This window comes from Emys orbicularis, chromosome 21 (genome assembly GCF_028017835.1).
Source record: "Emys orbicularis isolate rEmyOrb1 chromosome 21, rEmyOrb1.hap1, whole genome shotgun sequence".
Lineage (NCBI taxonomy): Eukaryota > Metazoa > Chordata > Testudines > Emydidae > Emys > Emys orbicularis.
Window position 1 is genome coordinate 19,099,351 of NC_088703.1, and position 23,218 is coordinate 19,122,568.

Below are 23,218 nucleotides of genomic sequence, written 5' to 3' on the forward strand. Positions count from 1 at the left end.
TACCAAGCAATCTAGATCGCTTTGTATCAGTGACGTGTGCTCGTTATTTACCACTCCACAATCTTTGTGTCATCTGCAAACTTGATCAATGCTGACTTTATATTTTCTTCCAAGTCATTGATAAAAACATTAAATAGCTTATGTCCAAGAACCGCTCCCTGCGGGATCCTACTGAAAGCACAGCTGCTTGATGATGATTCCGCATTTACATTTACATTCTAAGACCTATCAGTTAGCCAGTTTTTAATCCATTGAATGTGGGCAATGTTCATATTCTATTGTTCTAGTTCTATCATCAAAATGTTATGCGGTACCAAGTCAAACCCCTTCCCCGTGGCCCCCCCCAAAACCCTAAAACCTGTAAACCGAACCACATTCCAAAACTACTTTCTGTAAACCACCCTTCCACTAACTAGGAGACAATGCAGGCAGAAGCCCAGCAGCAGAGTGGGGGCTATCCAGTTTATTGCACTGAGTGTTGCATGTATGATTACCTGCCCTGTGGGCGGGTGGCGTATGTGTGCAGTCGGTGCAAGGAGCTCCTGGCCCTCAGAGACCATATACGGACTTTGGAGGCCAGGGTGGCGGAACTGGAGGAGCTAAGAGAGGCAGAGAGGTATGTTGATGAGGTCTTCCAGGACACTGTAGAATTGTCCCACCTCCGGTCAGACAGCCCCTGTGCTGTTGAGGAGGATGAAAGGCCCAGGGAAGCTGAGCAGTCAATGGGAGCAGAGGGAAACCTTCCCGTAGTTGGGACCCTCCTTCCAGATGGTGCTGGGGTTGCCTCTCGCACTGAGGTTGCCTCTCCGGGGGAGGGAACTCCAGTTTCTAGGAAAAGGCAGGTATTAGTATAGTAATGGGAAATTCGATTATTAGAAATGTAGATAGCTGGGTCTGTGATGACCGGGAGAACTGTATGGTGACTTGCCTGCCTGGTGCGAAGGTTGCGGATCTCTCGAGGCATCTAGACAGACTTATGTGTAGTGCTGGGGAGGAGCCGGTGGTCGTGGTACATGTCGGTACCAATGACATAGGGAAGGGTAGGAGAGATGTCCTGGAAGCCAAATTTAGGCTGCTAGGGAAGAGACTGAAATCCAGGACCTCTATGGTGGCATTTTCAGAAATGCTCCCAGTTCCACGTGCAGGGCCAGGTAGGCAGGCAGAGCTTCAGAGTCTCAATGCGTGGATGAGACGATGGTGTAGAGAGGAGAGGTTCACGTTCATTAGGAACTGGGGAAACTTCTGGGATGGGAGGAGCCTATACAGGAGAGATGGGCTCCACCTAAACCAAAGTGGAACCAGACTGCTGGCACTAAACATTAAAAAGGTTGTAGAGCAGTTTTTAAACTAGGAGATGGGGGAAAGTCAACTGCTGCAGAGGAGCGTGTGGATCGGACACAGACTTCTCTTAGGGGAGAGTCTGATGATAGAGAATCTCCAGGTTATAGTCAGGAGCAGAGGAATGAAAAGTATAATGCAAGGGCCGGATCAGATGATAAACAGTCACATAAAAAAGAATCTGGCACATCAGAAAAAGGCAGGCTAATAAACAGGGACAAGTTTTTGAAGTGCTTGTACACAAATGCCAGAAGTCTAAATAATAAGATGGGTGAACTAGAGTGCCTTGTGATAAAGGAGGATATAGATATAATAGGCATCACAGAAACCTGGTGGCCTGAGAGCAATCAATGGGACACAATCATTCCGGGATACAAAATATATCGGAAGGACAGAACAGGTCGTGCAGGGGGAGGAGTGGCACTATATGTGAAAGAAAGTGTAGATTCAAATGAAGTAAAAATCTTAAGCGAATCCACATGTTCCATAGAGTCTCTATGGATAGAAATTTTATGCTCTAGTAAAAATATAACATTAGGGATCTATTATCGACCACTTGACCAGGTCAGTAATAGTGATGATGAAATGCTAAGGGAAATTAGAGAGGCTATCAAAATTAAGAACCCAATAATAGTGGGGGATTTCAATTATCCCCATATTGACTGGGAACATTTCACTTCAGGACGAAATGCAGAGATAAAATTTCTCGATACTTTAAATGACTGCTTCATGGAGCAGCTGGTACAGGAACCCACAAGGGGAGAGGCAACTCTAGATTTAATCCTGAGTGGAGCGCAGGAGCTGGTCCAAGAGGTAACTATAGCAGGACCGCTTGGAAATAGTGACCATAATACAATAGCATTCAACATCCCTGTGGTGGGAAGAACACCTCAACTGCCCAACACTGGCATTTAATTTCAAAAGGGGGAACTATACAAAAATGAGGGGGTTAGTTAGACAAAAGTTAAAAGGTACAGTGACTAAAGTGAAATCCCTGCAATTTCATGGGCCCTTTTTAAAGACACCATAATAGAGGCCCAACTTCAATGTATACCCCAAATTAAGAAAAACAGTACAAGAACTAAAAAAGAGCCACCGTGGCTTAACAACCATGTAAAAGAAGCAGTGAGAGATAAAAAGACTTCCTTTAAAAAGTGGAAGTCAAATCCTAGTGAGGCAAATAGAAAGGAGCACAAACACTGCCAACTTAAGTGCAAGAGTGTAATAAGAAAAGCCAAAGAGGAATTTGAAGAACGGCTAGGCAAAAACTCCAAAGGTAATAAAATGTTTTTTAAGTACATCAGAAGCAGGAAGCCTGCTAAACAACCAGTGGGGCCCCTTGACGATGAAAATACAAAAGGAGCGCTTAAAGATGATAAAGTCATTGCGGAGAAACTAAATGGATTCTTTGCTTCAGTCTTCACGGCTGAGGATGTTAGGGAGATTCCCAAACCTGAGCTGGCTTTTGTAGGTGACAAATCTGAGGAACTGTCACAGATTGAAGTGTCACTAGAGGAGGTTTTGGAATTAATTGATAAACTCAACATTAACAAGTCACCGGGACCAGATGGCATTCACCCAAGGGTTCTGAAAGAACTCAAATGTGAAGTTGCGGCACTATTAACTAAGGTTTGTAACCTGTCCTTTAAATCGGCTTCAGTACCCAATGACTGGAAGTTAGCTAATGTAACGCCAATATTTAAAAAGGGCTCTAGGGGTGATCCCGGCAATTACAGACCGGTAAGTCTAACGTCGGTACCGGGCAAATTAGTTGAAACAATAGTAAAGAATAAAATTGTCAGACACATAGAAAAACATAAACTCTTGAGCAATAGTCAACATGGTTTCTGTAAAGGGAAATCGTGTCTTACTAATCTATTAGAGTTCTTTGAAGGGGTCAACAAACATGTGGACAAAGGGGATCCGGTGAACATAGTGTACTTAGATTTCCAGAAAGCCTTTGACAAGGTCCCTCACCAAAGGCTCTTACGTAAATTAAGCTGTCATGGGATAAAAGGGAAGGTCCTTTCATGGATTGAGAACTGGTTAAAGGGCAGGGAACAAAGGGTAGGAATTAATGGTAAATTCTCAGAATGGAGAGGGGTAACTAGTGGGGTTCCCCAAGGGTCAGTCCTCGGACCAATCCTATTCAATTTATTCATAAATGATCTGGAGAAAGGGGTAAACAGTGAGGTGGCAAAGTTTGCAGATGATACTAAACTATTCAAGATAGTTAAGACCAAAGCAGATTGTGAAGAACTTCAAAAAGATCTCACAAAACTAAGTGATTGGGCAAGAAAATGGCAAATGAAATTTAATGTGGATAAATGTAAAGTAATGCACATTGGAAAAAATAACCCCAACTATACATACAACATGATAGGGGCTAATTTAGCTACAACGAGTCAGGAAAAAGATCTTGACGTCATCGTGGATAGTTCTCTGAAGATGTCCATGCAGTGTGCAGAGGTGGTCAAAAAAGCAAACAGGATGTTAGGAATCATTAAAAAGGGGATAGAGAATAAGACTGAGAATATATTATTGCCCTTATATAAATCCATGGTACGCCCACATCTCGAATACTGTGTACAGATGTGGTCTCCTCACCTCAAAAAAGATATTCTAGCACTGGAAAAGGTTCAGAAAAGGCAACTAAAATGATTAGGGGTTTAGAGAGGGTCCCATACCAGGAAAAATTAAAGAGGCTAGGACTCTTCAGCTTGGAAAAGAGAAGACTAAGGGGGGACATGATAGAGGTATATAAAATCATGAGCGATGTCGAGAAAGTGGATAAGGAAAAGTTAACTTATTCCCATAATACAAGAACTAGGGGTCACCAAATGAAATTAATAGGCAGCAGGTTTAAAACAAATAAAAAGAACTTCTTCTTCACTCAGCGCACAGTCAACTTGTGGAACTCCTTACCTGAGGAGGTTGTGACTATAACAATGTTTAAATGGGGACTGGATAAATTCATGGTGGCTCAGTCCATAAATGGCTATTAGCCAGGATGGGTTTAAGAATAGTGTCCCTAGCCTCTGTTCGTCAGAGGATGGAGATGGATGGCAGGAGAGAGATCACTTGATCATTGCCTGTTAGGTTCACTCCCTCTGGGGCACCTGGTATTGGCCACTGTCGGTAGACAGATACTGGGCTAGATGGACCTTTGGTCTGACCCGGTACGGCCATTCTTATGTTCTTATGTTCTAAACACCTTCTAAGAAGTTTAAGTATATTGCGTCAATGCTACCACCTTCATGAACCAAACTTGTAATAACGATATCAAGTTAGTTTGACAGGATCTATTTTCCATAAGCCCTTGTTGATTGGCATTAATTACATTACTCCTTTAATTCTTTATTAATTGACCTATATCAGCCACTGGATCGACATCAGGATGACAGGTCTATAATTACTCAGGTCATCTCTTTTACACTTTTTAAATATTGGCCCAACATTAGCTTTATTTCAGTTTTCTGGAACTTCCCCCGTGCTCCACAACTTATTGAAAAACACTAAGAGGTTAGAGAGCTCCTCGGCCGGCTCTTTTAAAACTCCTGGATGCAAGTTATCTGGACCTGGTGCTTTTAAAATGTCTAACTTTAGTAGCTTCTGTTTAACATCCTCCAGAGATGGAATGGGAAGAGTGTTCTCATCACCATACGATGAGACGATATCATCTGTTTTTTCTCCCAACCCAGAACAGACTGTACTTCTGCCTTTTCTGCATTTCAACAGAACCTAGCGGCTGAAGCCTGGCGTCCATTTAATAAGCAAAGCCAAGAACTTAAAAAGCCCTCTTGCTCCTTCCTAAATAGGTGTATAACCATTCATTTTAACAATCCAGTCGTGCAAATCATCCCGCCAGGTTTCAGTGATACCAACTAGATTGCATTTATGCTCACAAATGAGCAATTTCACTTCCTCTTCTTTGTTCCCCAGGCTGCCAGCACTGGTGCACAGGCAATTCAAGAATTTCTTCTCTTCATGCCCTTCGGTTCCTTGGTTAATTTGCTTCTCAGCATCTCAATTTTGTGCAGCGTGTTAGTTTCTTCCCTCTTTCTGCCTGCTCCTTATGCTAAGGCCGAGGGATGTGCTGGCCGCCCTTCCTGCAGCCCCCATTGGCCGAACCTGTGGACGCGGGAGGTAAACAAACTGGCCTGGCCCGCCAGGGGCTTTCCCTGAACAAGCAGCGGCCCTAGTTTGAGAACCACTGGTTAACACACACACCAGCTACTCTAGCCCGCTTATCCATAAGGAGATTGGTGCCCCTTCTCCTGAGGTGGAGGCCATGCAACCTGTACAGCCCCCTCTCCACACAGAAAGTGGCCCAATGTTCAACCAGTCCCTGCTCACCTCGCCAGTGGTTCACTTCCACACTCTCCAGCCTTCTGTTTCCCTTTGCTTGTGGGACGGGAACGATCTCAGATAAGATTGCTTGGCTATTCTTCTGCTTCGACACGCTCCCGCGGTCCCTGAAGTCCTCCGCTGCCTGCGAGGTATCCCACTAAAGCAGCATCCATCGCTAGGAACCATCACCAGTGCATCCATGCCTGAAGGCCTCTTGACCCCGTCAGATGACTCTTTGGCCCAGTCCGATGCCCCCTTAACCCGATGCGATGATCTCTTGACCCAATGAGATGATCCATTTGACCCATCCGTGCATCAGGTTCATGTGTGATGGCCTCCAGCCCCTCAACAGCAGTGCAGCTCCCCCCCTCCCAGGCCAAAGACAGGGGCAAAACAGGCAACACAGGAAATGACTGCAAAAGCCCCCCACACACACACACACCAGGGTTACATCCACTGGTTTGTTGTTATAGGGTATCTCATGAACAATGGGGATGTATATGCTGCTTTATTATTGTAGGGTCTCTTATGAGTGGTGGGACTGTGTATTGATTTGTTAGTGTAGGGTCTCTTGGGAGAAATGGAGGCTGCCACCATCCTAGTTTTTTATTGTAGGGTCTTTCTGGGGTAATGGGGCTGCCACCATCACTTTGTTATTGTAGGGTCTCTCTGGCATAACAGCGCTGCACCCACTGTTATTGTAGGATCTCTCTGGCCCTTACTGACTGCAGGGCATAGTGGAGGAGTGCCCATCCTATGGAGCTGGGGGCAGGCATCAACTCATTGCAGGTCCCCAATGAACTGGAGCATGGTCCATTCCAGCAAGGCCCCCAGGGCAGGGCAGGGCAGGGCAGGGCCCCAGGGTAGACACCCTGAGAGGGGCTGGGCCCCAAACCTCACGGTCAGCAGCCCCCAGAACCCAATGGCAGCATGAGCCCCTGTCCCCACAGCCACCTCCCACCCTGGGGGACCCACCGCTAGGGGGCAGAGCAGGGCTCAGGCTCCGAGGCCCATCCCACGAGGAATTGGGCTGAGACCCAGTGAACCCATTTCAGGCAAGGGCCACACAACAGCTGGAAACCACAGCTAGTCACGGAGGGGAAAGGGCCTGTGCCCCATTCCCCATCCAGCCAGTCTCTGCCCTGGGGCCAGATGGGAGCCAGTGCCCTGTGCCTTATTCCCTGCCCCCTGGCCACACGAGTTCTGGGTCATCTGTGACCCACCCTAAAGATGGAATCCCCCTGCCCCCCAGCGCCTGTTCTGAGTTGGGCAAGGCCCCAGCCCTGACAGTGTGTGTGTGGCAGGAGGGGGGGGGGATGCCCAGCTCTGTCACTGCCAGCCTCGGGGAAGGGACCTTGGCGGGAGGGGGATGGGCAGCCGGAACCCACCCACCCCCAGAGAGCAGGGCTCATCCCCTCCAGCAGGGGGCAGGACCCTCCCCCCAAAAGAGGACTGTCCTGGAGCGAAGGGCTGACACCATGACTTCAAGGACGCTGGGTTACTGGAGTAACTGGGTTTATTCCTCCTAATACAAAAGCCAGCTACTGCAGGAGCAGAGACGAGGCAAACAGCAGGGCCGGGGGAGAGGGTCAAGCCGCCTTTGGAGCAGCCCCATACAAGCCATCACAGCATCAACCTTACGCTAACCCCCTGCCCACAAAGGCCCCTGTCCCTCCCCCATCCCCCTGTACCCACAGTGACAGCAGCTTGGAGCCAGTGCCCCCACCCCTGCCACGGGTACGGTCACTGCTGAAGAAGCCGGGTTTCCATGGCATAGGCTCTGGTAGGGGGTTGCCCTTGCTACTACCAGTAGTAGACGCTAGTCCCTATGGTGCAGTCCCCAGTGGCTACCCCAGGGGGGTGCTGGTCCCTATAGTGCAGTCCCCAGTTGCTCCCCCCGGAGGCGCGGTCACTGCTAGAGAAGCCAGGTCTCCATGGCACAGTCCCTGATTGGGGGTTGCCTTGCTGCTAACAGTAGTAGGCGCACGTCCCTCTGGTGCAGCCCCCGGTGCCTCCCCAGGGGGCGCGCTCACTGCCCTGAGTAGCACCATCCCTATGGCACCGTCCCCAGCTCTCAGTGCCTGGCCACGTGCGCCTGCACCACATCCAGCAGACCCTGCGCCAGCCGCAGCACCTCCTGCTCCTCTCCGGCCGGAAAGGCGTCTTTGGGGATGGTGGGCGGGGGGTGGTAGCTGGGATACTGCGTGGTCTTGTCGTCCACGCCGTGCCGGCGCAGTTCAGCCACTTGTGCCGGCAGCCCCTCCAGCCCAGGGTCGTAGGCTGCCACCTTCTGCGCCAGCGAGGCCAGCGTCTGCTCCCGCTCGAAGCGCTCCCCCCGGTCGTACACGGCAGCCGCCAGGGCCTTCTCCACGGTACGGTGGACCTTGTAGAAGACCCAGTTGGTGCAGCGCTGCCCCACGTCATGGCCAGCCGCCCGCAGGTCGCTCTGGGCCTGCCGGAGCCAGCGCCCGGCCTCCTCGGCTTGGGGACGCCGGGCTGCCTTGGCCCGGTGATACGACCAGAAATCGTAGTGGAAACCATGGTCCCTTTGGCCGGTGAACTCCCTGCGGCTCTGCCTGTGGCGCCTGGCCTCCCCGTCCCATTCGTCCCACGAGGCTGAGAAGCCCCGGTGGCTACTGGAATGGTGCCAGCCGCCCGAGGCCTGGGGGCTGCAGGGATTGCCTGCTGCCCGGGGCTTCCTGCCCTCCTCCAGCTCCTGGATCCTCTCCCGCAGGTACTTGCAGACCTCGTTGGCCATTTCCTCCTGCCCCACGTTCTTGTCGGGGTGATAGCGAAGGTAGAGCCGCCGGATCGCCTTCCGCCGCTCCCCCTCGGGCAGCTCCCAGATCTTGGCCATGCAGGTGTCCACCTCCTCCTTCACCTGCCCCAGCGACTGGCGGTACCACGCTTCCTGCCTCTCCTGCTGCCGCTGCTGGTCCGGCACCGGCACCAGCGCCCGGCCACGGCCATTCACCTGGATCCTCTTGAACTGATACAGGTCGTTGGCGCTCACCTCCTCCTGGCGCCCGGCTCCCAGGTCGATGCGGTACATGGGCACCGTGCCATCCGGCAGGACTTCCAGCACCACGGCGTACTGGTAGCGCTCCTCGGGTGCCGCCGGGTCCAGGTAACCCACGTAGTCACCCGAGGCGAAGGTGTTGAGGATGCTCATGTCCAGGCTGTCATACCACTCCTGGGGGATCTCCGTACCGGGGCTGGGCAGGGTGTAGGCGTCGGGGTGGGTGCTGGGTTGCAAGGGCACCCCATTCCTCTCCAGCACGCTGAGCACTTCGCCGGGGTCCTTGCAGGCCAACATCTGCATGAGGATTGACATGGATTTCCAACGCACCATCCCTCCCATAATACTGTCCACCTCCTGGGCCAGGCTGCCCAGGATCTGGACTAACAGGCCCATATCCATCCTCTCCTGGTGCAGCAGGTAGACCCGGCGCCTCCCGTCGGCATGCAGGACCACATGGACAACCTGGGAGTCTTGGCTCCCCTCCAGCCGCTTCCCGCCGTGCATCATCACTGTCTGGATCTTCTCACAGCACACCACCTCCAGCCGCTCGGCAGAGAAAGCCACCTCCCGCTCCCTCCTGGCCATTTCCGCTTCTTCGTCCTCGTCCCGTCTCTGCCACCTCAGCAGTGCCGCCAAGCCCTCCCGGAATTCAGGAGACACCAGGATGCCATGTAGCTGGTTCCGCCTCTCGCAGAACTCGCGGTAAGGGCACAGCTCTAGAGAGGCCTCCTCCAGCTGCAGTTCCGTGATCTCTGACAGGAGCTGGGGCCTCAGGGGCTGGGGCAGCTGCCGCACCAGCTTCCAGGGGTCGTATTCTGGAGAGGGCAGGTGGCATCTGGAGAGGTCCACCAGGAAATGGAAGGTGCTCCCCAAGGCTTGGCTAACGTCGGCAGAGGCACAGTCGCTGAAGACCAGGGTATTGGAGCGGTAGAGCTTCCCATCGGTGCAAGGCAGATGGAGCTCTTCCACCCCGGAAAAGTCCGCTTTCCCTTGGCTGAGCAGCTGGAAGAGATGCTGGGTGGCCCGCTGGACGGTCTTGGTGAGGTTGGGCTGCAGGGTTTCCTTGTCTTGGGTCTCCTGGTGGATCCGGCGCAGCACCCGGGCGTAGTGCCGGACGGAGGGCTCCTGCTCCACGCCCAGCTTCTGCAGCAGCTCGCTGTAGACAGCCACCAACGGGGGCACGGTGTAGAGATAGGGCCGAAACTCCTGCTCATGCCGCAAGGAGAAGACCACCTGGCTGGCCTCCGCCACCTGCTTCTCCTTCACCAGCACCACCGGCAGCCCTGCCAGGCAGTCGGCGTTGAAGCCCCTCAAGTCGCGCTCCAGGTAGCCGTATGTCTGCATGAAGACACGGGTCCGGGTTTCCCACCCTTCCTTGGTCTCACACCGCGCTTGGCACACGTTCTTCAGGTTGTCCAGGACCACCAGGGCTGGCACGGCCTGCAGCACTCCCAGACGCTCCAGCACGGACCGGGCGTTCTTCATGCAAGGGACGAAGGGCAGGGCAAGGATCACAGCCGACGTCCAAACCAGGGCCACATCCTCCTTCCGTGGCACCACCAGAGCACCCTTGGGGGCCACGGGCTGTGTCTGAAGGACGCAGGGTGGATGGAAGTTCCTCAGATCGTCCGGCACCCTCCGTGGGGTGAGGAAGCGGATGGACGAGACTCTCTCCAGGAAGCGGTCCGACAGGGAGTCACTGGGCTGGGACAGCAGATGCGACAGAAGCGCCTTCCGCTGGTCGGGGAGGTCGCCGGCCGCCGCACCTTCCTGCCCCGCCTGACGCTCGATCCGCGTGGCAAACTCCACAAAGTCGTCCTCCGAGATCTCCCACTTCATGCCCACATCCCGCAGGAAGGAGTTCACCGTGAACTTCTCCACCCTCACCTCCTGGAAGAACGCGTCGGGCACAAACCTGGCGTCGAGCTGCAGCGTCTGGAAGAGCAGCACCTCTCTGTCGTAGAAGTAGGAAGCTGGGTGCAGGACCCCCTGCTTGTCCCGGATGAAGCTGACGGGCCCGAAGGCCGAGACGATGGTCTTCTTCTCCGCCAGGTACTCCTCCCGGTACTGGCTTTGGATGGTGAAGAGCAGCCTTAAGGCCTCAAGCAGCTGGGATTCTGGGAGACGGGGCAGACGGGGCAGGAGATGGCGGATGAATTGCTGCAGATCATTCAAGACGCCAATGCCAAGACTTTTGGAGAGCCCCTGATGGAGATCGTTGTCCTGGAGCAAGACTGTCTGCTGGTCCAGCTGGTACAAGGCCTGGAAGTCCTTCGAGAGCTTGGGAAACTTGGTCTCTAGGATGTAGACGTTGTGGTAAAAGGCCAGCGCCACCCACGTCCCCTGATGCGTCTGGAACAAGGGCAGGGACTGGAGCTGAGCCAGCAGGTCATGCGCCAGCTCCTCCACCTTTTGCGTGAGGAACCTCAACAGCCCGAAGGTCTCATAGGACTTCAGCTCATCCCAACGGAGACCAGTCCTAGCGGCCAGCTGCTTCAGCACCGAAACGGGGTCGTGTGTTTGCAGCAGGTGTGGGCGGATGCAGTGGAAGCGGATATCATGGGGGATCATCAGGATATCCAGCTTGGCAAAGCCAAGCTTGCCCAGAGAGTTTTCCACCTCGCTGGTGTACCCATGGATGATGCTGGGCAGGGAGACCAGAGGAACCAGGCGCTCGTCTCCAGGCTGGTCGCTGCAGATGGGGAGGATGGCCGAGTACTCGAAGAGGGAGACCAACTCTCTGAAGGCCTTGCTCATGACTTCTTTCTTGAGTTCACTGGCCTCATAGATCATGTGGTTGAAGAGTTCCCACACCTCTTTCAGCCACTGCCGGGACTCTGCCGACTGGGCCTCCCAGTCCGGCTGCCCCAGCACCTCCTGGATGAACCTGGCCGCCTCCTGCAGGGTGAATGCCTTCAGGAAGCCGGCCTGGAGCAGCAGCGGCTTGTGGCTGACGTGGTAGGCGAGGAATTGGTGATGCTGCCGCGGGAAGAGGCAGTGGGCTCTGTTCCGGAACACCGGCTCCCGGGTGCTGAACGGCCGCAGCATGCCGTCGTGGGTCACGGAGAGTGGCAGCCCCTCCAGGTCCACGACGTCCCCTATCTGCAGCTCCTCCAGGCAGAACTCTAGGAGGCGGCGGCAGCTGGACTGGTCCTTCAGGGGCGTCTCCGAGACCCGACAGGGCGGGTCCAGAGGCAGCGCTTTGAGGAAGCAGCGGAGAGATCCAGGATTCAAGGTCAGGACCTTCACGCCCGCCCGGGTGAACTCGGCGTGGATCTGTCGGAGGCTGTGGAAGGCCGGGACGAGCTTCATCTCAAGTCTTTGGAGGACACGGCTCATGGAGTCATGGGCCTCCTCCTGCAGGAAGAAGGGCTCCTGGAGCACGTGGCCCTGACCGGTCGCAGTCCATGTGATTCTCACCATCTCCACACTGTGCACATGGCGGCGGATGGTCTCTGTCTGGTAAATGGGTATCAGGGGCTGCTGCATCTCCGCAATGAGCTCGTAGACCCGTTTGACCAGCTGGTGCCAGGGCGGGGGCACGCGCTCCCTCACGGCTGGGAAGTATCTGAGATATTTTGGCTCCAGCATCTCCAAGCAGGCCTGCAGTGTCACGAAGCGCAGCCCCTCCCCCAGCTTCTTCCGCAGCCAATCCAGCAGCCGGCAATAGAGCGGGGCCAGCAGCCACTGCATCAGGAAACCGTTCCAGGCCGTGTTCCGGCTCCCGCCGTCCTCTTTGTGCAGGTCGCGGCGAGCCGAGTCCACCGAGAAGTTGCCGTTGATGTGGACGGGCAGGCCGGTCTCCAGCGGCAGCGGCAGGGTGCAGAAGGCCCTGCCAGGCAGGACTGCGTCCAGGCAGGCGGCCACGGCGCCGTACGGTAGGCGCTCCGGGTCTGGACACTCCTTCTTGGCTGCGTCGTCCACCCCGGCCTGCCACACTACTCCCCAGCTGGTGGGAGGCCGAGAGCGGCCGTGACTGACTTTCATCGTGTAGACCACCCTCACCGGCGTGGCCTCCTCGCTGCCCGACACAGCCATTTGGCTCAGCCGCTCCTGGAATGCCCTTCGCAGTGCTAGGCTGCCTTCCTCCATCTCCGTCTCCACCCGCAGCAGCTCCCGCGGCTGCACCCCGCCCTCGGTGATCTCGGAGAAGACGACGGTCCTCAGATGGCGAAGGAACAGCACCAAGCTCTCGGCCTCCTGCGCCAGCGCCTCCTGCATCTCCTCCAGGACCTCTTCGTGGATAACCCGCGGGCACACCCGCGAGCCAGCCGCGCCCTCCGCCGTCCGCAGCGGCAGCCGGAAGAGCACGCCCTGGCTCAGGTCGAAGAGGTCGGGTAGGAAGGTGGTGTAGACATCGGGGAAGGTCTTCTTGAAGTCCCCGTTGACGCTGAACATGGCGCCCGGGTACTGCTCGTTGGCTGTGGGCACATAGCGGAGATGGGGATCAAAGACGCCCAGGGCGCTGTCGCCCGTCATGAAGGCAGGGCAGTCCGTCAGGTGGAAGACAGCGTTAAAACCCAGTCCGTACTTGCCCGTCTTGTCCTGCCGCCCACCTTTGCCCCCCACGCCCAGCCGCTGGATGCCCTCGATGTCCTCCTGCGTCAGGGGCTTGTCGTTGTAGACGCAGAGGGCGGGGCCTTGCAGGCCACCCCACTCCTCGGAGATGATGCGCTGGGTGGGGTGGTGGCGCCGGTCCCAGACGAAGTGGATCCGGCTGGCACCGGCGTCGTCAGCGTTCTGCAGCAGCTCCTTCAGCACGTCGCGGGAGGACGAGGAGTATTCCCGCAGGATGTTCTGCAGCCGCACGGTCAGCTCCTCCCGGGCGCCGAACTCCGACGCCCACGGTGCCAGCTCCAGCCCCCGGATCTTCCCCTGGACCAGCGCCCGGTGCCTGGTGGTGGGCACGCCGTAGCACAGTGCCACCTCCCGGGGGATCCGGCCGTGGCACAAGGGCGTCCCCTCCTCCCGGGGCAGCCAGGGTGTGTCATCGAAGTGCAACTTGGCCACCGGGCGCAGGACACCCTGCTGATCCGGGAAGTAGATGCCCTGAGTTTCGTAAGCGCCCACCGGCTGCCGATCCGGCGACTTCTCCATCAGCCCGATGGTCACTAGCCTCAGCACCAACTGCAGCTCCTCTGGGGACAGACTCCGCCCAGCTGTCTTCCCGGCCAGGTCCCGGAGCACCCACGTGTAGTTCTCCAAGGCGAAGGTCTCCTGCAGCCCCACGCACCCCCACAGCGCCTTGAACCCCCAGTACTCTTGCGGCAGCTGGTGGAGATACGGGGAGGCCTCGAATGACAGCTCCCGGGCCACTGCCTTCACCGACACAAAGTGCGCCCCCACCAGGACAAAGGAGAATGCCACAGCTTTCTCAGCTACCTCCTCCTTGCATGTGGGCTGCTCGCTCAGCAGCTTGTCCAGGTAGGCGTAACACTGCCGCGCGGTCTCCTGCAGCTCCAGCTTGGGCAGGGCGTTGGAGCCCTGGCACGCCTCCGCCAGCTGCCGCAGCACCATGCCGGCCGGTGGCTTGCGGCTCAGCCCCAGGAAGTCCTGGAGCGTCTTGGAGAACCTGCAGTCCCCTCCCAGGTCCTTGCCGGCCAGGACGGGTTGGATCAGCCCCACCAGGCTCCTGTGCTTGTGGTGGTAGAGATCGGTGGGCCGGCAGAGCTCATGGCGGGCACCAGGCAAGGCAGCCGGCAGGAAGGGGATGGCACGGAAGGCCACCTGGGCAGTGTTGTCCAAACCCTGTTCCAACAGCTGCTCCAGCAGCTCCAGGATGCAGCAGGTTCGCTGACAGCCCTGCCGCTGGTCACGCTGCCAGACAGCCTGCACGGTGCGGGCCCGCTCCAGCAGCTCCTTCATCGGCACCACGTCCTTGGCCATGCCCAGCCCCTCCAGCCGCAGCAGCCTCTCCGGCGCCAGGAAGCCAGTCCCAGTGGGGAAGCGCCCGTCCTGGGGGTCGTACAGCAAGGCGGCTCTGCCCCGGGGGTGCACCAGCTTCCTGATGGGCTGCAACTGCCCTCGGGGGGTGGTAGGGATGCAGGACACAGAGGCCAGCAGCTGGTCTACCGTGGCATCGCTCATGTCCAGGGCGTGAAGAATCAAGGCGTCACGGTCGGGTGCGTCCAGCGTGCCCATGTTGGCAAACACGATCTTCTGGTAGAACCTCACCCAGTCATAGGTGTTGGGCAGCAGGGTGTCCTCCTGGCCACTGGCCTGGAACCCAGATCTCACCCAGTTCGGCAGCTGCACGGCCAGGAGGGGCTCCGGCAGCAAGGTGGCAAAGACCTTCGCAGCTGTCTTCCCCACCCGCGTGTTATGGGTGATGGTGGAGTCCAGGAAGCGGGCGTTGTTCATGGTGCACCATCGCCAGCCGTCAGAGAACAGCGCCAGGTCCCGCCCATCGGCCAGCGCGTGGTAGAAGGCCTTCACGGCCTCGGTGAAGGGATGCCTGGCTTTGCCGGCGTCCGGCCAGAAGGTGTGGTATTCGTAGTCCTCCAGGTCACCCTCCCGGTGCATGTCTCGGAGCAGGCTCAGCGCTTGGAGCCAGGCAGCCGGCACCGCGTCGCGCAGCAGCGCCCAGTTCCACTCGCCCTTGACTGTGGCATCCCAGAGTCCTTTGCGATTGGAGAGGACGGCGAAGGCCCCGTGGAGGTGAACCGGGAGGCCGGAGGCAACGGGCAGGGGCAGGAAGCAGAAGACGCGCCCTTCAAAGCCATCCAGATGTGGAGCCCACTTCCCCGGCTCAGTGCGGGCGAGCGGCAGAGCCACTCCAGCACTGGGGGGCGAGGGCCGGGTCCCGTCACGCAACCCCTGCTGAAACAGAACCAAGGACTCTCCGGTGCCCTGGGCAGTGTGTACCAGGTAGTGGCTGATGGTGATGTCCGACTCCCACTGTACCGTCAGTTGTTCGATGCTGGACTGGCCCATCCTGGAATCTCCAGCATCCTCAAGACTCTTGATCTGCTCGCGGCACAGCGTGGCCAGGGACTGGGTGGCCTCCGGGGAGGGGGCCTGGTTGGGAAGGCGCTTCAGCGACACCTCCCGCACCCCACGTAGGAAGAGCAGCAAGAGGTGGCAAAAGTCCCGGAAGCCGCTCTGGAGCCTCTCGACCCGGTCGACGCTGAAAGCCACCTGGCTGATCCGCGACTCCCGGGCCTCCTCCTCGGTGCGGAAAGGCAGGCGAAAGAGTGTCCCCGGGAAGTCGAACGGCTCCTGCGTTTGGAACCCAAACAAGCCCCGGTAAGGCCGGAACTGCTCGGCGAAGGTGGTCAGCGTGGCCGGGCGCTGGCGCAGGTCCAGCCGGATGCCGGGGCAGGCTGGGTTGGGGATGTGCTTCCGCAGGTGGGTGACGTTGGGGTCGAAGATCAAGAGGCTGCTGCCGCTCAGCACCGAGGGCACATCGGTCACGTGGTAGACGGTGTTGAAGCCCAGACCGAACTTGCCGATCTTGCCCTCCTGCCCTTCCTTGGTGGCGGCTCCCACCCGGATGATGTTGACTAAGTCTTCCTCGGTAAAGGCTGCATCGTTGTAGGACCAGAGGGCCGGGCCGTGGCAGGCGGCCATGCCGGGATCCAGCAGCCCGGCCGTGCCACCACCGTGGCACCGCAAATCCAGCAGGAAAGAGCATGCCCTGGCACCGGCGTCCTCCGCGTTCTGGATCAGCTCTTTGAAGAGGTCGGCCTCTTCCGTATACTCCCGCAGGATGTTCCAGATCCGCGTGGTGATGGGCTCCGAGGGCCCCCACGCCTCAAACAGCTGCGGCTGCAGCACCCGCGTGCTCAGCAGCGCCACCCCCAGGAAGGTGGCCGTAGCCGGCGCCACCGCCTCATGCACCACGGCCAACTCTGCGTCGTCACCTTCCAGATCTGCCAGGCTGGCCCGGTCAATGTCGCAATACAGGGCCAACGAGGCTGGACGCAGAGTGAAGCCGGATCCTCCCGGAGCCTGCACTGGCACTGGCAGGTCTCTGTCGCCCTGGTGCCCTCTGCTTTTCAGCCAGTCTAGGATGGCCACGGTCAGCCGCAGCTCTGCCTCGGTGCCACCTCCGGCGCGGCCCTCGATCTCCTTCCCCAGCCGGCACAGGGCCTGGCTCAGCTCCTCCTCGCCCACTGTATCCCGCGCCCCCCAGGCCAGGAAGAGCCGGCGGTAAGGCAGCAGCTCCTGGGGGACCCTCGGCACCAGGCAGCTCAAGTCCAGGCCAGCAGGGTAGGCCAGCACCACCTTGGCTGGGACGGAGAATCCATTGCCGGTCCAGACGACAGCTTGGGACAACGCCACCTGAAACTGCCTCAGATTCTGCTGCATGTGCTGGTAGACGACGTGAAGCTTCGGCAGCAGCGTCCTGGTGTCCTTGGGCTGGTCCCCCTGTGCCAGGAGCAGCAGGTTCACCAGCACCTTCTCCGGGGGGGGCGGCCGGCTCAACCCCAACTTCTCCTCGGCCGGCTCTCTGAAGGCATCCGTCAGCGGCATCGCCAGCCCCGCCAGGCCGGCGTAACGGGCCGATCGCAGCCTCTCCGGGGGAAGGAAAGGTCCATTCGGCTGGCGCTCGGTCGGGTCGGTGGCGGGCACCCAGGCCAGGTCCCGCAGCCGCTGCAGCTTCTTCTGGCAGAAGCGGCCCAGCACGGAGGTCCGGTTGCACAGGTCAATCAACGCTCGGGATTTGGCCGTGGCCCCGGGGGCATCTCTGCCCTGCTGGAGCCGGCCCACCTCCTGGGCAGCCTCTAGCATGTGGTCCGGGGTGATGGCTGTCTCGCTGGTCTTCAGGCCCAGGGCACAGAGGGACCGGAGCACGGCCGCCTCCCGGAAAGCCATGGGTGGGAAACACCGGGGGCCCAGCAAGGCCCGGAAAATCATGTTTTGGGGGTCGAAGAGCTCGTTGGCACGTGCCAGGGTCCCGCCGCGGTCCATGAAGGCCAGCTCCTCGCACAGCGTCTGCAGCTTCTTGCTGTGCCCGAAGAGGGTGTCCCCGTGCCGCAGCACCCACAGCATGAGCCGCTCGGCGTCCGGCGCCTGCTTGGCGTACACCTCCTTCTTCACCGCCCTCACCGCCAGCAACGCCAGCTCTGCCGCGCCAAGCAGCCTGTCCCGGCTCTGCAGCAAAAGCCGGCGGTCCGCCTCGTCCCGGCACTGCAGCACCGGCTCCGGCAGCACCAGGTCTTCGGGCACCGCCGGCACCGTGCTCCTCTCCAAAGCTTGGTAGCTGCCAGCTGCCACCAGCCCGGCTGGGCAAGGCGGCAAGATGGAGGGCAGCTTCTGGAAGATGGGCAAGCTGCCCAGCACCACGGCCTCCCGGTCGGAGAGGGAGGAAGCGGGCGCCTGGGAGAGAAATTGGCAGAGGATCCTGCCGCGATCTGGGGGCAGGGAGCGCAGCCGGGCAGCCACGCCCACCACGCCCAGGTGGTCGAAGGCTCTCAGCGCGTTGCCAGCCGTGGGCCCCAGGACGTAGTCTATCAGCTGCCGGTGCCAGAGCGCTTGGTCCCAACTGTGGATCACCGTGCAGCCCAGAGCCTCCAGAACGCCAGATTCATCCTCAGTGAGGCTGCGCCCCTCCCAGCTCCGGAAGAGCAGCGTAGGCGTGGGCGAGAGCCGCGCCAGCTGGAGGCTACGGGCGCCCTTGCCCGGGGGGGTGAGGGGGACGAGCGGGTGGCCCTCAAACGGCGCCAGGGACCGGACATGGTGCTGTAGGAAGTCCCAGAAGGCAGCCAGCCACTGGCGGGGAGGCTGGCGAGGGTGGTCGCCCGGGCACCAAGTGACGTGGGCAGAGCCGCCTTTGAACCAGTCTGCGGGGAGGGCGGCCTTCAGGTTCTGCTTAATGACAGCCAGGTCCAGAGAGACGAGGTTCCTGAACAGCCCTGCAAGAACCAGAGACACCCGGGATCACAGCCGGACCAGAACCACGTCGGCTCCCAGTCCCGCAGGCAAACCCAGAGCAGCGTAATATAGTCCACCGGAAATGCAGCCACCTCTGGGGTGGGGTGCGGGTGGCTGGTTATACGGGGACCCCTCACCCGGCACTGAGATGCGGCTGCCTCTCGGATGGGGTGCAGGGGCTGGGTAACAGGGCCCAGCAACGTTCATGTTGCCCCAGGCACACCGGGCAGAGACGGGCACCAAAGGACGGATGGTTCCCACTTACCCTGCTCCGCGATCCAGTGCAGGTGACTCAGCAGGGCGGGCGTCAGATCCTCCGGCAGAAAACTGTCAGCCAGGCCAGGGAGCAGGATCCTGGAAACCAGGAATTCAGAGAGTTAAGACAGTAGGGCTGGGCGGGGTTGGGGGGGCAGGGAATGGGGCCTGTCCCCTCTAGGGGGTGCTTGCTCCCATCTGGCCCCAGGGCAGGGACTGGCTGGCTCAGGGGGGTGGGGAATGGGACATGGGGCCTTTCCCCTCTAGGAGGCACCAGCTCCCATCTGGCCCCACACCAGGGGGCTGGCTGGCTGGGCGGGGGCAGTGGGATCCCTGTTCCATGGGCTGATTCGTGGCCCTGGCGTGGCCCGGGTCCCTGCGTCTCAGCCCGGCTCCCAACAGAACCTGCTTTTCCCAGGTGCTGCGGGCTGGTGAAGCCGCGCTCACTGGGTGTCCTCTGGCCTGGGAGGCGGGTGGAGGGGCCAGGGGCTCTCTTACCTGGGGAAGGCCTCACTGTCGGCATAGACCGTGCCGCTGGCACCCCCAAAGCAGGCAAAGCCCCCATCAGCACGTGGCAGCAGCTCCAGGCCCGCCAGTTCCCCGTAGTGCTTGTCTCCAGCCACGTACTCCAGCAGCTGCCGCTTGTCGGCCGGGTATCGGGCAGGCCCCACACGGCCCAGGACCTTTCGCACATAGGCCGGAGTGGCCTCCTTCACCGCCGGGCCGCCCGCGGCCAGCGCCCGGCGCACGTGGGCTGGCACCGTGGCCAGCGGCTCGCCCGCCTGCACCAGGGTGTCCTCCAGCACCCGGAGCGTGGCTTCGCCGGCCCCGTTCTGCGGCAGGAACACGGCGTCCGTGGCTCGGAGCCGGCGTGTGCCGGGTTGGCCGGCTGGCACCAGGGCTTCCATGCCCCACAGCTGCTGGCAGATCCGTTCCGCCAGGCTCCGGTAGCGCTGCTGGTGCCGGCTCAGCTCTGGGTCGGGCCAGGCGCCATAGGGGTCGCCGGGACAAGCTGCCGCCACCACGACGGCCTGGCGGTAGGCGAGCGGCAGCACCGCCTCGGTCAGCAGCTGGTTCCACCGGGCGGCGTGGTCCCGGCTGCAGTCTTCTTCAGCCCACTGGACGTGCCGCCGGTCGTCCGTCAGGTGGAAGGGGGCGTTGATGTGGAGGGGCAGTCCTGTGGCATTCTCCTCCGTGGCTGGCAGCGGCAGGAAGCAGCAGAGGTGCCCAGCACAGCCGCCCCGCAGCGGGTACGCCAAAGCCACGCCAGGCAAGCTCCCCAGCGCGCCCGCCAGCTCCGCCAGCTCCGGGAAGGCACCTTCGATCGGCACGGCCGAGACCACCAGCCACTCGCGCTCTGCGTCCCCGTCAGCGGCCGTGCCGTGCGCAGCCACGGCCTTGATGCAGGCTGCAGTGGCCAGCGCCGCAGCGGCCACATCGTCCTGGACCGAGCCTGGCCCGTTGAGCGGGCGCGGGGCGGCTGTGGTTTCCAGCAGCTCCGTCGTGGCCCCCTGGCCATCCACCATCTTCAGGGCCAGGCGCCGGACGTGGCGGAGGAAGAGGAGGCAGGTGGGGGCGTCGTGGATGAAGGCCAGGAAGAGCTGGCGCACGCGCTCGGGGCTGTACAGGTTGTCCGAGATGCCGGAGGGTTCGTGGCGCAGCGGGAAGCGGAAAAGGGTGCCGGGGAAGCGGCCGGCCGCCGGGGACCCCTCGCCGTGCCCCATGACTTCCAGTGCCCCCCAGAAGGGCGCAAATTGGTCGGCCAGCTCCCCCGCCTCCTCCAGGTGCCACTGCTGCCCGCCGTCCGCCAACGCCACCCGCTGCGGGTCCAGCACGCCCAGCCAGGGGCCGCTCAGCACCGCCGGCAGGTCTGCAGGGAGAGGGGATGAGAGGCAGGGAGCCCCAGCTGTGACCCCGAACCCGCCCAGAGACCCCCTGGCTGTAACACAGACCCCCCGAGCTCCCCCAGAGACCCCCTGGCTGTGACCCCAAACCCCCTAAGCTCCCCCAGTCCCCCCCCGGGCTCCCCCAGAGACCCCCTGGCTGTGACCCCAAACCCCCTAAGCTCCCCCAGAAACTCCCCCAGAGACCACCAGGGCTGTGACCCAGACCCCCCCAAGCTTCCCCAGAGACCTCCCCAAGGCTCCCCCAGGGCTGTGACCCAGACCTCCGCAAGCTTCCCCAGAGACACCCCTGGGCTCCCCCCGAGACCCCCCGGCTGTGACCCCGAACCCCCTGGACTCCCCCAGAGACCCCCCGGCTGTGACGCAGACCCTCCCGAGCTGCCCCAGAGACCCCCCCCAGTTGTGACCCAACCCCCCCCCCCCCCCCGAGCTTCCCAGCGCGTGAGGTCCCTGCCCCCGGGGCGCTCACCTGTCAGGTGATAGACGGAGTTGAAGCCCAGGCCGAAGCGGCCGACGGTGCCGGGGTCGCGCAGCTTGTGACTGTCGCCCGTGCTCTGGATCCCGTCCCAGTCGGCCTCTGAGAACAGCCCGTCGTTGTAGGCCACCAGCGCCGGGCCTGGAGCCAGGGACAGCGAGTCAGGGGCGGGGCCTCGACCCCCCAGACAGCACACGAGGGGCGGGGCCTCAACCCTCCAGACAGCGAGTCAGGGACGGGGCCTCGACCCCCCAGACAGCGTGTGGGGGCGAGGCCTCGACCCCCCAGACAGCGTGTGGGGGCGAGGCCTCGACCCCCCAGACAGCGTGTGGGGGCGAGGCCTCGACCCCAACCCCCCCAGACAGCACACAAGGGGCGGGGCCTCAACCCCCCAGACAGCGTGAGGGGCGGGGCCTCGACCCTAACCCCCCCCAGACAGCACACGAGGGGCGGGGCCTTGACCCCCCAGACAGCGTGTGAGGGGCGGGGCCTCGACCCCAACCCCCCCCCAGACAACACACGAGGGGCGGGGCCTCGACCCCCCACACAGCATCAGGGGCAGGGCCTCAATACCCCAACCCCACCAGACAGCGAGTCAGGGGCGGGGCCTCAACCCCCCAGACAGCGTGTGGGGGCGAGGCCTCGATCCCAACTCCCCCCAAGACAGCACACGAGGGACGGGGCCTCGACCCCCCAGACAGCGTGTGAGGGGCGGGGCCTCAACCCCAACCCCCCCCAGACAGCACACAAGGGGCGGGGCCTCAACCCCCCAGACAGCGTGAGGGGCAGGGCCTCGACCCTAACCCCCACCAGACAGCACACGAGGGGCAGGGCCTTGACCCCCCCCACAGCATCAGGGGCAGGGCCTCAATACCCCAACCCCACCAGACAGCGAGTCAGCCTGTGATGGTTGAGAATAGTGCAGTTGTCTCAGAGTTGGTTCTGGATTCAACTAAAGCCCAGGAGGGGAGTGGTCCTAAGTTTGTGTCTGCTGGGGAGAATGGCACTGTAACTAGGCTGCATCCAGTTAGTGTCTTAGCACAGTCCCAGAGACCAGACAATTCTGGTGCTTGTATTTTGCCTGTTGCTAATGTGTGGCTGGAAAAGGGTGTAGCATCTCTGTCTGATCAGGGTGATACCCTAGCCAGGGCACAAGGAGAGCAGAAAGGTGATTTGATTGTGTTACCTACTGATGGTGTGGAAACTTGCCACAAGGAGAAAATGATTCCTAAACTTGTGTGTGTTGAGCTTAACAACTTGCAGGTTGCCAGTGACTATGAGGAAAGTTGCAGAGGGAAGGAGAGTACCTCTAACCTTTCATCTAGTGAGTCTATGAGTTTGCCTGAAAGGGGATTGTGTGGAAATCCGCCTGATGGGCCAAAGGTGATCATGGATGTAAGTAAGACCCAGAAGAGTCTGTTGTGGCTCAGGGAAGTGTTCATTTAGAGCAAGCCCTAGGTGAAGAGGGTAAGAGCAGAATTTCTGTGAGGGGTGAATTGTTGCTTAGGCTACATCTTCACTACCCGCCTGAATCGGCGGGTCGAAATCGATCTCTCAGGGATCGAATTATCGCGTCTCGTCGGGACGCGACAATCGATCCCCGAATCGACGCGTGTACTCCACCAGCGCAGGTAGGAGTAAGCACCGTCGACGGGGGAGCTGCGGAGGTTGATTTGCCACCATCCTCACAGCGGAGTAAGTCGGCTCGGATACCTCGAATTTGCATACTAAATCAACACCTCCCCCCCCCCCACACTGAAGACTTAGCCTTAGGCCTTGGCTACACTCGCAGATTCACAGCGCTGCCGTGTCAGCGCTGTGAAGCGCGAGTGTAGTCGCGCCGCCAGCGCTGCGAGAGCTCCACCTCTCCGAGGGGAGTAGCTTGCAGCGCTGCAGGTGCTGATTACACTGGCGCTTTACAGCGCTGCACTCGCTGCGCTCAGGGGGGGTGTTTTTTCACTCCCCTGAGCGCAGCAAGTGCAGCGCTGCAAAGTGCGA

General features: G+C 59.8%; 1 protein-coding gene across 1 annotated transcript in view; it reads right to left on the reverse strand.

The window, feature by feature from the left end:
• Positions 1-7,762: 7,762 nt before the first annotated feature.
• The window catches only part of LOC135893023 (sacsin-like), a 28,387-nt gene continuing 12,931 nt past the window's right edge, over positions 7,763-23,218 (reverse strand). Inside the window, exons 4-7 of the mRNA XM_065420809.1 lie at positions 21,215-21,361; positions 19,340-20,711; positions 18,852-18,940; positions 7,763-18,567 (exon numbers count right to left, since the gene is read on the reverse strand). Coding sequence (XP_065276881.1) covers positions 7,763-18,567; positions 18,852-18,940; positions 19,340-20,711; positions 21,215-21,361 — 12,413 coding nt within the window. The remainder of the gene's footprint in view (positions 18,568-18,851; positions 18,941-19,339; positions 20,712-21,214; positions 21,362-23,218) is intronic.